The sequence below is a fragment of the Poecilia mexicana genome, unplaced genomic scaffold (assembly GCF_051168715.1).
Source record: "Poecilia mexicana isolate PSO_F unplaced genomic scaffold, ASM5116871v1 scaffold_2, whole genome shotgun sequence".
In the NCBI taxonomy this organism is placed as follows: Eukaryota; Metazoa; Chordata; class Actinopteri; order Cyprinodontiformes; family Poeciliidae; genus Poecilia; species Poecilia mexicana.
This window is the reverse complement of record NW_028263371.1, coordinates 14,650,566-14,665,497: the sequence shown is the minus strand read 5'-3', so window position 1 is coordinate 14,665,497 and position 14,932 is coordinate 14,650,566. Positions and strand designations below refer to the sequence as shown.

The 14,932-nt window shown below is 39.0% G+C and overlaps 2 protein-coding genes across 2 annotated transcripts; both read right to left on the bottom strand.

Annotated features, from left to right (window-relative positions):
* Nucleotides 1-10,102: 10,102 nt before the first annotated feature.
* LOC106928106 (olfactory receptor-like protein COR2) lies at nucleotides 10,103-11,301 on the bottom strand. Its single transcript, XM_015004154.2, has one exon. It carries the CDS (start codon nucleotides 11,189-11,191, stop codon nucleotides 10,103-10,105), a length of 1,089 nt encoding a protein of 362 aa, XP_014859640.2. The 5' UTR covers nucleotides 11,192-11,301.
* Nucleotides 11,302-13,153: 1,852 nt separating this feature from the next.
* On the bottom strand, nucleotides 13,154-14,116 carry LOC106928110 (olfactory receptor 2T2-like). The gene has a single exon (XM_015004158.2). The coding sequence runs from the start codon at nucleotides 14,114-14,116 to the stop codon at nucleotides 13,154-13,156; it is 963 nt and encodes a 320-aa protein (XP_014859644.2).
* Nucleotides 14,117-14,932: the final 816 nt, after the last annotated feature.

The window sequence follows — 14,932 nt, the reverse complement described above, 5'->3', positions numbered from 1 at the left end:
AAGATGCATCGAAAAGTTGCAGGACCTCTCGAGGACTGGACGTGAGCACCCTTAGTTTATTATTTTTGTTAGCAGCTAAAGCTAGCCAAGCAGGTGTAGCACGGGGTGTCGGGTGGTTAAACAAACATTAAAACTGTCAGAAAGGCAGTTTGAGTTAACATTATTTAGCTGCGGAGTCGTTTTCTTGACGTTTTCGGCTATAGACGCCATAATGGGGAGAGTGGCTGTGCTGGACCGGTGGTTTGATCTAGGCGAGCAAAGCTAAGCCAAAATGTTTTTGTCTCTATAAATAATAAACAATGACATATTGGCTGCTTCTTTTTTCTTCATTAGTACTTCATGTTGGTGACTGAAGCCTGTTATGATGACTTCAACACATTTCTTCTGACAGGTTGGCAGAAGAAATCATCTCCAGAATGTTTCTATAAGCTGACTAATTTCTATAATGCCTAATGTCTGAGTTGTGTTCATGGTAATTATTTCTGACATTTTTCTGACATTTTTATGCTTTATGTTGTAGGTGGTAAACCGGATGGACAAAGTATTTTGAATGACTGTGATGGTGACACACACACACACAGGTGGATCTGGTTAGTTTTGCTCACTTCTCTTTAAAATGTTTATTATCCTAATGTGTCTGCTATTTATCCTGTTGTTCCAACAGGCTGGGAAAACCAGGCATTCTTCTGTTGGTTCATGTGCTTCATCTTACATCCAAAGGCCACAAGAAGAATCCGAAACAGCTGTGGACCAAACAGCAAATTTGGAAGTGTTCCATCAACTCCTACAGAGTTAAATTAAACACTTCGAAAGTGTCAGAGTGGTCCACTCTGGATGGTGTAGAAGTTACACTTTTGAAAGTGTTATTTGTGATAGAGATGAATCAACACTCACAGTAGTTGAAATTAAACACACTTCAGTGTTAATCTACCCAACACTAGTGTATGTTGTCAAAAGTTAACACTATGAACATGTTAATGTAACACAGAAAGGTGTAAAGTATATATTAACATAGAAATCTGAGTTCTGAAATACTACTTGCAGAGTGTGTTGTGGTGGTGCAGTGGTTAAGCACAACCTACAAATGGAGGCTCTAGTTTTCAATGTGGCTGTAGTGGGTTTGCTTCCCGGTCTTCCCCTTCTCTCCTTACTCAATTTTTTTTGTCATTTTACTACCAAATAAAAGCCACTAGAGCAATTAAAACCTTTTTTCCCCCCAGAAACCATTGGCCATCAATTATCCCCAAATTAATTTTAAAAGACATTAGATGCCACATTAGATGCTACAAAAACACCAGCACCATTTACAATATGTAATCTTTTTTTTTTTTATACTTTATTTTTAAGCATTTTTAGGGTTTTTTAGTACACATACACATTTGGAACAGTCAGATCCCTCTTTAACACAGAGCATTCAAGTTGACAGGTGCAGTCATAATAATCAACAAAAAACGGTAATTACGTCTATTAACAATTATTAGAGAGGTTTCAGTTTTTTCCAATATTTGTTGTATTTGTGAGTAGCCAGTCTTAATGAGAAAGTCAATCTCTCCATTGTATGGATCTCCCCGACTATCTCTCTCCATTCTGAGATCGTTGGCGGTTCTGGGTCCAACCACCTGCGGGTTATCGCTTTCCTTGCTCCTGCTAACAGTACCAGGAGCAGATATCTATCCGATTTCTCCAATGTCTGGGGTAGATCACCCAGGAGTACCACAGTAACATCATATTGCAGGTTCAGGTCCATTTTAGCATTGATTTCCCCTATCACCTCCAACCAAAAGGGTGTAATCTTTGTACATTCCCAGAAGATATGAAAATGTCCCGCAGACTCATTCCCACAATTCCTCCAACATTTTGCTTTTTCAGTGTTGTTACAGTGTTTACCTCTAATGTTCGGTGTAATAAAAAAACGTACCATACATTTCCAGGTAAATTCCTTCCAGAGGCCTGAACTTGATGTGTGAATCACAGAGTTACATATATTTAACCAAGCATCATCAGTTATTTTTATTTTAGCATCTTTTTCCCATTTTACCTTGATATATGTTGTATCACGTTTCCTTCCCAATTGTAGGCATGAATATAGTTTGGATATTATTCTTCCAGGGGATCTTCCATTACTTGAGTCCAATAGGATTTTAAGTATACCTGTCTCTTCCTCGTCCAGGCGCTTTATACTCTTATTGTAGTGGTGTCTTAGTTGGAGGTACCTATAAAAATCTGGTTTTTCCAAGTTGTAGTTATTTTGAAGTTGTATAAAACTTTTTAATTCGTTGTTATTTGTAATCTTCCAATAACTTGTTATGCCTTTTTGAGCCCACTGCATGAATCTTCTATCCAATCTTGATGGGGGAAAATCTCTATCGTAGGCAGGCCATCTCAAAATACGGCATTTCTTTCAATTTGTACTTGTTTTGATATTTTATACCAAACGTCCAACGGTACCTTTGTCCATAAGGGTATTAGGTCAGAATCTATGTGTTTTTTAATGAGAGGACGATCTCCGAGCAAGGATTGTAGGGGTGTGTTAGTGTAAGACATGTCCATCTCTTTCCATTTTGTTTCACATGTTGGATCACACCAACCAACTATCACTCTCATCTGTGCTGCTCTATAATAGTCCTCCATGTGTGGTAACGCCCAACCACCCTTTTCCTTTGATAGTTGTAATGTTTGAAATCTTACTCTGGGTTTTTGTTTAGCCCAGATAAAATTTGAGATTATTCTATCCCAGTTGTGGAATTGTCTGTCGGGTATTTTTATAGGCAGAGCCTGAAAAAGATAGAGAAGCCTTGGTAAGAGGTTCATTTTTATTATATCTATTCGATTATATAGATTCATAGTTAACAACGGCCAACGTTGTAGATCCGCCTTAATCTCTTCTGTCAGTGGGGTATAATTGTATTCAAAAAGGTCAGTTAACTCCGCTGGGATATTAACCCCAAGATATTTTATACATTTATTGCCCCAACAGAATCCGGACAGCTTCTGGATTCTTGGTGATGGTTGGTAATTGAATGAAAGGGTTTGTGTTTTCTGCAGATTTAATTTATACCCAGAGTACATGCCAAATATTTTCAATAGGGAGAAAAGGTTAGGTAGGCTGGTCTCCGGGTCAGTTAGCGTCATGAGGATATCATCAGCGTAGAGGCATGTCTTGTGCTCAGTGCCTTTAATATTTACGCCCTTAATATTCTTATGTTCTCTGATGGCCTGCGCTAGAGGCTCAATAAAAAGCGCAAACAATGTGGGGCTGAGAGGGCAGCCTTGGCGGCAGCCCCTTTCTAATTGTATTCTATCCGTTAAGTCCCCATTAATCTTAATCCTGGCAGAGGGAGATTCATACAGAGACCGAAAACAGCCTATAATTTGATTATTAAAGCCAAATCTTTCCAATGCTAAATAAAGGTAATTCCAATACACTGAGTCAAACGCTTTTTCTGCATCCAAGCTGATGGCTATTGATTCTATGTTTTTCATTCTGCCTATGAGATGAAGAGCTCGTCTCACGTTGTCATGAGTTTGTCTGTTATGGACAAAGCCAGTCTGATCTGTGTCTATAATTTCTGGGATTATAAATTCCAGCCTTTTAGCCATTATTGTTGCATATATCCTGTAGTCAATGTTTAAAACAGATATTGGTCTATATGAATTGCGCTCCATTTTATCTTTTCCCGGTTTAGGGATCACTGAGATTATTGCCCTTTTCCAAGATGGCGGTATTTCCCCTCCAGAGAGTACATGGTTAAAGCATTTCCCAAGCAGTGGGATGAATAGTTTTCGGAAGTGTTTGTACCATTCTGCCGGATAGCCATCCTCACCTGCCATCTTATTCCCTTTCATTTTTGAAATTGCTTTGTTAATCTCCTCCTCAGTTATTTGTTGTGTAAGTCTATTATTTTGATCTATTCCTATTGATGGTAGATCCAGTGAGGAAAGAAACGCCCTCATTGATGATGGGTCTACTTTATGAGGTTGGGTATACAGTTGAGTATAGTATAGTTCAAAAGATTTTTTAATGTCTTTCAGAGAGTTGTGTATCTTTCTATCTGTTGGGTTTTTAATTTTCTGTATAAATCTATCAATCTGTTGTTTACGTATTCTCCAGGCAAGTAATCTCTTTGATTTGGGTCCATTTTCGTAGTAATTCTGTTTGATAAATCTAGCTTTTTCCTCTATCTGGTCCTCATATAAACAGTTTAGAGTCTGTCTTGTTTCCATTATTTTAAGTAGAGTATGGTCATTGTTACTTTCCATATGCTCTGCTTCTAGAGATTTTAATTTTGTAGTAAGATCTTTTAAACATTTCTCTTTTTCTTTTTTTTTATAGGAGGACCACATAATTAATTTCCCTCTCAAAACAGTTTTTGCTGCGTCCCACAGAATACAGGGGGAAATGTCCTCTGTGTTGTTATGGTCCATATAGTTTTTAAATTCTTTTTCTACAAAGCTGTCAAATTTAGTGTCGTTTAATAAATTAATGTTGAGCCTCCACAAAGTTTCCTTGCGATCATTATCTAGGTGAAGTGTTATATATACCCCTGCATGATCAGATATATCTCTGACCCCTATGTCACAGCTTATTATTCTGTGTTTATCGACTTTTTGTATAAAGAAATAGTCTAATCTTGAATGCATCTTATGCGAATGTGAGAAAAAGGTGTATTTTTTATCTAGAGGGTGTAAGTTCCTCCATACATCCAGCAATCCTGTTTCTTTAAGCATTCTTTTTATGTATATTGTTTCTGTCTGAGAGTTTGTATTTCTGCTGGACGAGTCCAGATAGGGATTTAAGTGAACATTCCAATCTCCCCCGCATATCAGTATCCCAGACACTTCTGTTGTAATCATGTCAAAAATTTGCCTAATAAGCTTTTTATTATTTCCGGGTGGTCTATACACATTCAATAAGGTAACTTCTTTATGATCTATGTATCCCTTGACTAGTATATATTGTCCTTCTTTATCCTTGATTTGTGAGGTGAATTGAAAATTCAACCCATTAGATAATAAAATTGCTACTCCTCTAGAGCTATTTTTTGTACATGGTGAAAAGTATACATTTTTAAACCCCATTTTGGTTAGTTTTTCATGTTCCACAGTAGAAAGATGTGTTTCTTGCCAGAAAATTATATCTTGCTTTTCTCTTTGCTTTACTTCTTTTAATGGGGTTATGTAAGCCATTAACATTAAGAGTAATTACCTTATATTGTCGTTTCACTTCTGTCGTTAACATTCTAACAAAAAAACACTATTATTTCCCATATGCTCTAGCAAACAAAAAGAAGGGGGATCTGCAGAACTATAAGAAAACACATAACATAACATACATGACTTCCAAAGGTGAGGTATCCGTCCACCTACGGTATAGTGAGGAGAGTCCCTAGTGTCCAAGGGGGCTCCTTGTAGTGCTGCCCCACCACTCTCGTCCATCCTGGCAGCGCTCTTGGAGAAAACATGCCAGCTCCCAGGTACACGGTCGTATGTTCTATTCGTACTTTATAGAGGAATCCACCCGGCGGCTATGGTGCGCTGTCATTGCGTCTAAATGCCCCAAGTTTTTCCTGGATGTGTTTCTTTCTCTCTTCCCGGTTCCACCGTCGGGCCTCACCCGCCCCTCCCCGGGAAAGAGTTCCCGGTTTGGGCCGGGAGGCATCTCCCGCCGGCACACCGGTCGCCTCAAACATATTCTTCTTCTGCATGTCATCTGACGCTTCCTGTGCACTATTGTAAATCACAGTGCCATTCTCGTAATACACACGGAGTCTTGATGGGTACATGGTCTGGAAGCGAACTCCCCTCTCTTTTAAGATCCTCCTCAGGGGGTTGTAAGCTTTACGCTTGGCAAGGATATCACTGGGAAAATCTTGGTCAAAGAACACCCTCTTTCCTCTCAGCTGTATCACCTTCTTACCCCATGCCGAACGAAGTACGCGTTCCTTCGGTTTGGGCCCGAGCGACCGGTGGCAACGCTGTATGCCCAGCGTAATGTCCGTGAGGGAGAGTTCGGTTTTTATAAAATTCTCTATGAATTTTTGCAAATTATCACCTTCTTCTCCCTCTATGATCCCATGGATATGGATGTTATTCCTGCGTGAGCGAGCTTCCAGATCTGTAAGGCGTGTTTGGAGGTCTTCTTGTAATTGGAGCGTGTAGCTCAGTACATCTTTGACGTCCATGTTGAATTCCTCCACTTCGGTTATTCGTTGCTCGGCCTCTTCAACTCTGTTCTTTACACCTTTCAGGTCTGTGATAACATCGTCAAGCCGTTTCCCCATCTCTTTTCTGAATTCAGACATTTCTTTTTTTATAAGTCCTGACTGGTCGGTAATTTGTTCTTTGAGGTTTGTCTGAACTTCTTTCAGCTCGGCTAGGATGTTAGCTCCCATAGCTTCCATATCTTTGTCCGCCGTTAGCTTACTGTCATAGGGCGAGTCCTTCGATAAAACTGCGGTTTCTTTCGTTTTTTCTTGCTGAATTCCTCTTGTCTTCCTTTTATTATTCCCCAACATGACATATGAATATCAATAATGATGTTTGATGAGTTATTTGTCGGGGAATAACTCGACCGTCTGGGAGCCCGGAGTTTAAGCTGTTGTTCGTTTCTCCGCCATCCGGAAGTCCCCTACAATATGTAATCTACTTTTATTTCAAAACATCAAACAGCACTGACAGCAATATATAACAAAGGTTATACATTAATGGTACTTTGCAATGAAGGTGAAGTGTGCTTTGAAAGTTCATTGGATGGTCTTGTGATCACTGATGATGAAGTGTCTTTGGTGCTGCTCTTGTTTTCGCCAACATGAAGGAAAAACAGGAAATATAGCAGAAACATTAGGATAATAAATAAATATTTTAAAAAGTAGTGTGAGCAAAACTAATCAGACTCACCTGTGTGTGTCACCGTCATATTCATTCACATTACTCTGCCCACCCGGTTTACAAGATCAAGCATAAAAAAGTCAGAAATAATTACTAAAGAAATTAGTCAGCTTATAGAAAAAATTTTTGGACAGCATTAAAAGTCGTGCCAACCTGTCTGAAGAAATGTGTTGGAGTCATAACAGGCTTCAGTCACTAACATGACACACTAACAAAGAAAAAACATTTAGACAGTGTTTAGATGTGCCACAGGTACAAAACACCAGAGTCAAATGGCTCAATTGACTCCTCACTGTGTAGATCAGTTCTCCTGAGCCTTGCTACTGACCTAATTATTCTATTCAGGTGTGGTGCAGCAGCGACACATCTAAATGTTACAGGACAGTGGCCCTCCAGGACTGGAGTTTGACACCTGTGACTTAGATCAAGCCAACAGTCCAGCACAGCCAATGCCCCATTCTGCAGTCTACAGCCAAAAACTTAAAGAAAACGACAGGGCCGTGCAGAGATCACTAAAGGGGCAGTTGCTCAAAAAAAAAGGCACATCTAACCGCATTCTAGAACAGAATATTAACAAAGCCACACAGCTGTCAGAGTTTAATACAATTACAAAATTGTGAAATATATAATCAAAGCTAAGGTAAATCTCTATACAGAGCATACAACTATACATATGCAAGATATTTTATTGGTAATTTCTTTCCGCAGGTCTATTTTGTTATAGGAAAGTATTGCAATATTCAAACCCGCAATTAAACAAGGGCACAATGCAACCTTTTAGTGTACTGTAATTTATAAAAAAGAGCTGCCTGTTTGCTACACTTGTAGTGGAGATGAAGATGGTCCATTCAGGAAAGCAGAGCAAAACAAACTAATGTGGAACTGCAGAAAGAGGGGGAAAAAACTAATGCAAAATTGAATTGTTAATGCATGTCACCATGAGAAAAGCCTACTGAGTTTTGCTTAAAAAAACTTTTTTTAAATTAAAATCACACATTTTTGTCTCATGAAGTGAAAAAATTATTTGCAAAACAAACTTATTTGCACATGTCAGAAATCTTTTCTTGATATTCTAAGTTTTTGTTTGTGACTCAAAGTTTTGCTTGTGATTCCCACATGACGTCGTGGGCAGAGCCTAAAATCACAACAAAATATTAATGATGTGTACAAATAAAAGTTTATGTTTGGCAAAATAACTTTTTAAGTTCACAAGAAAAAAAATTAGTTATTTAATTTAAAAAGAAAAAGATTTTTAAACAAACATTTTTGTTTAAAAAAAAAAAAATCATTACAATTCCTAAAGTTTTGGTAACAATTTTATTTTACTTAACTGAGGTCAGTTTTTTTTCATTGAATAATCGGGGGGGGAAAATTTACTTCATACTCTGCGTACCAAACCTAAACATACTGAAAGTCTGGATTGAGTTTTTTCCCCTTCATTAATTACACACTTTTATTACATACATTATATCTATCATGGTAATTCAGGGTGAGTCATTTTTAATTCTAAATGAATATCCTTGTTGGACTTTTATTTAAGTGCTATTCTCTACCAAGACACATTTACCTAATGCTAGAATAAATTATGCAGCAAAGGAAACTAGAAGATCGGGTATATATCCATTATGGAGATGATCGGTTTTGGACGGGCGATGTGCCCCTATTGCATAAGCGATACTGAAGAATGACTGATATCATTAGCGATACAAGGAAGAAGCTTTTTAGCAAGTCTACTCCACTTTATTCACCAAAAACATTTTAATCCACCAAAAACTGATCTGTAATCTGGAACGTTCGCTATGCTGAGCTCCAGTTAGCCGCCTTATCTCACTGCGCGAGAGGCAACTGCGTCATCCGTCATGGGCAAAAGGTCAAAGGTAACAAGGTGACCGGAAGGCTTATGATGTACAAAAATAAATAAATAAATTTTAGTACATATTATTATGTGTCAGAAGAGGGCTTAGGAAATAATACAAAAAAAAAAAAAAATTACCTAAAGGGCACTTGGGGGCAAGGAGCAAAAGGGGCAGGTGCTCGAGCACTCCCAGACCCCCGTCTGCACGTGCCTTCAAGTAGGGGACGAGTTCCTCATGACCCGACTCCAGACAAACGGAAGAAAATTGTTGTGCTGATAATAGCTTACACATTACACACAATTTGAGTGTGTGTGTTTTATTTTGCATGATGGACTTTGTTTATGTAAGAGAGCTGTATGAGTTGCTTTCACAGGATGCCAGTTTTTGCAAGAGTCAGTTCTGGTTGCTTCAGGTTTAAATAAATGGAACGTGTTTAAATAATGTGTTCTGCTGTTGACTGCTGGTTAGAAGACACTATGATCTATGATCACTATTAGAAGACACCTGCTTCAAAGTAATGTTTTTACAAACACTCTCTCTACTTACAACTATGAACAAGAATTAAAGAAGGTTGTTATTCAAATTTTATTTCATTTTTCTTGCCACATCAGTACAACCACACTTCAGTAAGCACAAAGCGTCACATGACAGAGTGAGCAAACTGCAGAACGACAGCCTGCACATGATGAGTCTGCTGAATGCAGCCTGTGACAAACATAGAGCACAGAGTCCTGGTACATTTACTCTGCAAAAACACAAAATCTAACCACGTTGTTTTGGTCCAGTTTCCAGTGCAAATCTTAGGGCACTTGAAACAAGACAAAACTAACTTACAAGTACCTTTTCTACAAGGTAAAGGAGCTTGATTTAAGTCAATAATTCCTTAATATTGATGGAAAATTACTACTTCCATGTTGAAATGATTATGAAATAATCTGCAAATGGAACTAAAACTTTTTCATCAACATTAAGGAATTATTTACTTAAAACGAGCTGCTTTACCTTGAGGAAAAGTTATCTATAATTTCAAATGTATGAAGATATTTGCACTAGAAACTAGACCAAAACTACTTGGTAAGATTTTGTGTTTTTGCAGTTTATCAAAACAACACTTTCTTTTTATCCAGACAGGCTTCTTGTGAAAGTTACTGTTGAATGTCTTACTGCTGATAGAGGATTACATACAGTATGAAGCTGCCATGAAGGTGAACTAAAAAACCCCCCAACAAAAAACAAGAGCATTAAACTTAAACATTTAAAAATGTTTGCAAAGGCATCATTATTTTTGCCTTTGCAGCTGCATTTAGTTTTAATCACATTAAGGCATTCAAACATTAAATTCCTCCTCTTTTATTCTTTTACTTCCATTTGGTTTGACAGAACAACCTCTTGAGATGTTTGGAAATCTCTTTCATTTTTATCCCGTATATGAGCGGGTTGCAGAGAGGATTGTACGTAATTATCTGAAGCGTCATTACAAGTCGCGCCATCTTCGGCACATCCGTCTCCAGCTTGACTATGACGACGTCGTACGTTAGCAGGACGGAGTAGTTTATTAAAACCAGCAGGTGAGGCAGACAGGTCTGCGCAGCTTTCCTTCTGACCTCCCTACCGCTCTGATAGGCTACCACCATTATCCTCGCGTATGTGAAGAGTATGAAAAGCATGGGAAGAAAACCAACGTTAAACAGCACAACTACACCATAAACAGACAGCGCCGGCGAGTTGACACAGTAGAGACCGTGGCCGGCATTGTTGCAGAAAATCCCATTTAGAGTGTAACTGCAGAGCCTTTTGTTGGAACTCAGGATAATGGAGACTGACACGTGGCAAGCAGGCACAAACCAAGCCAAAACCAGCAAAGCACTCACGGTGGTCTTAGTCATGATGGACGGATATCGCAGAGGCTTGCATATGGACACATATCTGTCATAAGCCATGGCTGCCAGCAGCAGGAACTCAGAAGCGCTCAGAGAATAAAACGCAAAAACTTGAAAGAGGCAAGCCTGGTAAGGTATGACCTGCCGTTCTGATAAGAAGTCGATGAAAAGCTTGGGGTAAATGTTGGTGCTGAAAAGAATGGAGTTGATTAACAGAGCGGCAATAAAAACATACATGGGCTCGTGGAGGCTTTTGTGAACAATAATGAGGCAAACGATGGAGATGTTAAAGCTAATTATTACAAGATATGCAGTCAACATGATCATAAAATAAAGGTATCTGTACCTTTGCACTTCTACAAAGCCTCCGAGAATTATATATGTCATATTAGTCTTTGCTTCCATTCTCAGTGTTATTATACAAGAGAAAGAAAAACAGTTACAGGATGAGTACAAGGCTGGAGTCAGTCTGACTGAGAGGTCTGTAGGAGATGAACTGTTTTTATTAGTGCTTCCATCATCATCATCATCATCATCATCCACACTGGCTGTCTCAGCTGTGAGCATAAGGAGCAGCTAGCGCAGTTCCACATTGGCCCTGTAGGGGTCTCCAACAACAAGTAATAAATGGGCAGTGTTATATGTTTTGCAGGCACATAGTTTCATCTTATAGCATTACCAAGAAACTATGTTACATTTAGTTGTTATAAAAATGCCATATATGTCAAATGTGACTTAAAAAAATTTGACTTTGTGATTTAATGCCTTAAAATTGGGCATTTATCTCTTGAAGAAACTCCTGCTTTTTCCAGCACTTTGCTTTGAGGAAGTCGTCATAACATGGCTCCTCTGTTAACCCTTAGCTACGTAGCTCAGACGTAGCTCAGCAGCTGCGCAGTTCTGGCAGGTGTTTGCTAATTGCTGCTGGCTAGTCTGAAGGAGCTGAGTGAAGGAGTGGCAGGGGAGAGCTGCTCTGCGAGGCAGAAACTTGGAATCTGCAGCTCAGAGGAGGAGCTTGGTCCTCAGAGGCGGGGCTAAGTCCACCCAGGTGTTTTGGACAGTTGAACGGTTGCCATGGAGATTAAAGGATTTCTAAAACATGCCTGAAAGAATCAAGGCAACAATCTAGGTATGTTTTTGATGAGGCAATAACATTATAATGTAGTGAAAAGCTCAAAAAGGTCATTTTTACATAACACTGCCCCTTTAATGCCCAACAATATCCAAAGTAATTGGTTATTCAAGACTCTAGAGAATTGCAATGATTTCCACTTTTTCCTTTTCACATAGAATCCACTTTGTAATATTTATGTGTCTGCATTGAAATTAAAGAATTGTAAATGATCAGCTTATTATGAAATTATAGTGATTTGTTTTTCAATTTCCTTGATATAGGACAAGATGTTAACGTTTTGCATCACCTTCGTTTACTTATGTTTAGAAATCAAAATGATGACTTCATCACAAACAGCGCTGAAATGTTGATGAAGTCATGAATCCTTCAAGTGAAAACTAACAAATATCATCGCAAGTAACATGTTTTTATTGATTAATTGGGAAGATCTACGTGTTTCTGAAAAACGTACATTATACAGTGAAAGAAGTAGCAGCACATTAACTGTTGCAATTGGAAAGTTCAGGCATAATATTATGACCACTGAGCGGCGATGTTAGTAACATTGATGTTGCCACATCATTGCACCTTGTGGTGGATTGAATATAATTTAAGATCTCCATTTTACTAAAATTTCTTTAACCAATAATCTACTATGAATAAATGTGTTTGACTCCAGTTAATAACATCTGTCAACACTAGTTTAATCAGAGGTGACAGTACGTGCATGTTAATCAATCAATCCAAAAATCAATCAGGTTTATTTCTATGGCACATTTCAGCAGCAAGGCAGCATAAAAACACAAAAATAAACGGTCAGAAAAACAACATACAGTCACCAATTGAGAAACCAGGAACAGGTGTTACATTTTGACGAGAGCCGTCTTCAAAAATCATCAACACGCATCAAATATGTTGGTCAATGTTCCATTTACTGTGGCTCAGAAGCAACTTTAAACAGGCTATGTGGTTTTCATGAATGAACAAAGACCCGCAGAGATATTTTTTCATAAAGTCTAAAAAAAGGGGAAACTTTACAAAACATAGACAAACGATAAACGTCACCATTAGAAAATGTTTTCAGGTAAGAGGGAAACATATGAAGCTATGAAATGTCACATTGTCTTAACTATGTAGCATAGTACACTGTGGAACAAAAACAATAGGAATTTAAATGAATATTATGACTCAAATAGAATTAATTCTTAGTATAATACAATAAAAGATAATGATATTAATGATTTACAATAAAAGAATATGACAAGACCTAGTTTAATTTTGACTCTTACAAACCTTAATACACTAACAAAATATAAGAATCAGTTAAACAATAACTTTGTCATTACACTAGTGAGTCTGTCATCTTTTTTAAGACATTAATGATATTTATTCATACCATAACCTGAACTGAACTATCAGTTATTGATCAGTGCAACACAAACGCAGATTCTGCTTCGGCTGAAAAGCCTCTTGAGGTGTTTGTGGATTTCCTTCATCTTCAGCCCGTAGATTATTGGGTTAAACAGAGGCTGATACAGAACCACCTGCAGAGTCATGATCGATCGCGCCGCTTTGGGCAAATCGATATCCAGTCGGGCTATGATGACGTCGTACGAACACAAACACGAGAAACTGACGAGAACCAGCAGGTGCGGCGCGCAGGTCTGCATGGCCCTTTTCCTGACGTCCGAGCCCCTTCTGTAGGATATGACAAGTATTTTACAGTAGGTGAAAAGGATGAAAGCCAAGGGGACGAATATGGTATTAACTAAAATGAACACGCCATATATAATATAGGGCCCTGCTGAGGTCATGCAGGAAAGCTTGGTGACGGCGTTGTTGCAAAAAATCCCATTCAGCGTGAACTTACAGAGTTTGAAACCGTCGCCTAGAATAAGTGACGGCACGAGCTGACAGGATGGCAGGAGCCACGCCAGAACCAGCAGAGCGGTCACCGTCCTTTTCCTCATGACGGCTTGATACTGCAGCGGTTTACAGATGGAGACGTAGCGGTCGTACGCCATGGCTGCCAAGAGGAGGAACTCAGAACCACACAGAGAGTAATAGATCAAAGCCTGAATCCTGCACGCCAAATGAGACGTAATCTGCACATCGGATAAGAGGTCGATGAGAAGCTTCGGGTAGACGTTGGTGCTGAGAAGGAGCGAGTTGCAGAGCAGAGCGGCGATGAAGACGTACATGGGCTGGTGGAGGCTCCGTCGGACCCAGATGAGACACAGGATGGTTGAGTTGCTGCAGAGTATGAGGACGTAGACGCTGAACGTCATCGCAAAGTACAGGAAGCGGTATTTCTGCAATTCAACGTGGCCGCCAAAAGTTATATATGTTACGTTTGGTTTGTCATTCATTTGATCCATTATAAAAGTTCAACAAGGCAACGACAGGAATCCAAAAGGTGTTGCCTCACAGAAATGCAGTTCAAGTTAATGGATATTATGACGCGCCGGTTCGGGTGTGCTCACCTCACAGTGAGGCGTCCGGGTCCAGTCAAAGTTTTTATCCAGCTGCTTCTCTCTCCATGGACCTCATTAACGTGTTTACATCTGACAGGAACTCGGGTTCATTAAGGCCTAAGAACTTGGGCGTGAAAATTTCATCACTATTTGCTTCTTGTATGTCAGAAACTGAATTAAAAGTATTATGTGTTTTCCAGCCATATAGAGTCATTTTATAGGAACTATGTTAACTTCTGGTGTTATAAAAATGCTCTATATATCAAATGTGTTTAAAAGAAAACTTACTTCATAATTTGGCACCTTGAAATTGGACCTCTGTCTCTTTAAAAGCTCCTGTTCTTTCAGAAACTCCTCTACAGGAAGTCATCACAACACGGCTCCTTTGTTAACCCTTTAACAGCATTTTTATCAGCATTGCTCTGAGAATTAGCTCCTATAAAGAACTCAGCAGATGCTCAGTTCCACCAGATGTTTGCTAATTGCTGTCAGCTAGTCTGAAGGAGCTGAATGGGGGAAGGCTGCTCTGTGAGCCGGAAGCTCAGTGGCTTGCAAACTGCAACTAGAAAAGACGAGGAGACGCACCTTCAGCACCCCCAGGCCTTTTCTGAATGGTTGCCATGGAGATTAATCCTTAGTTAGTGAAAACATATTTTGATTATTTTAGTCCCAGAGTGTCGTGTCATGACCCTTAGGAAGAAGCACAAGCTCAACAGAAGT

What these genes read in the sequence shown, in the direction of transcription:
- LOC106928106 (XM_015004154.2), bottom strand. Translation starts at nt 11,191, where the DNA reads ATGCTCACAGCTGAGACAGCCAGTGTGGATGATGATGATGATGATGAT.
- LOC106928110 (XM_015004158.2), bottom strand. Translation starts at nt 14,116, where the DNA reads ATGGATCAAATGAATGACAAACCAAACGTAACATATATAACTTTTGGC.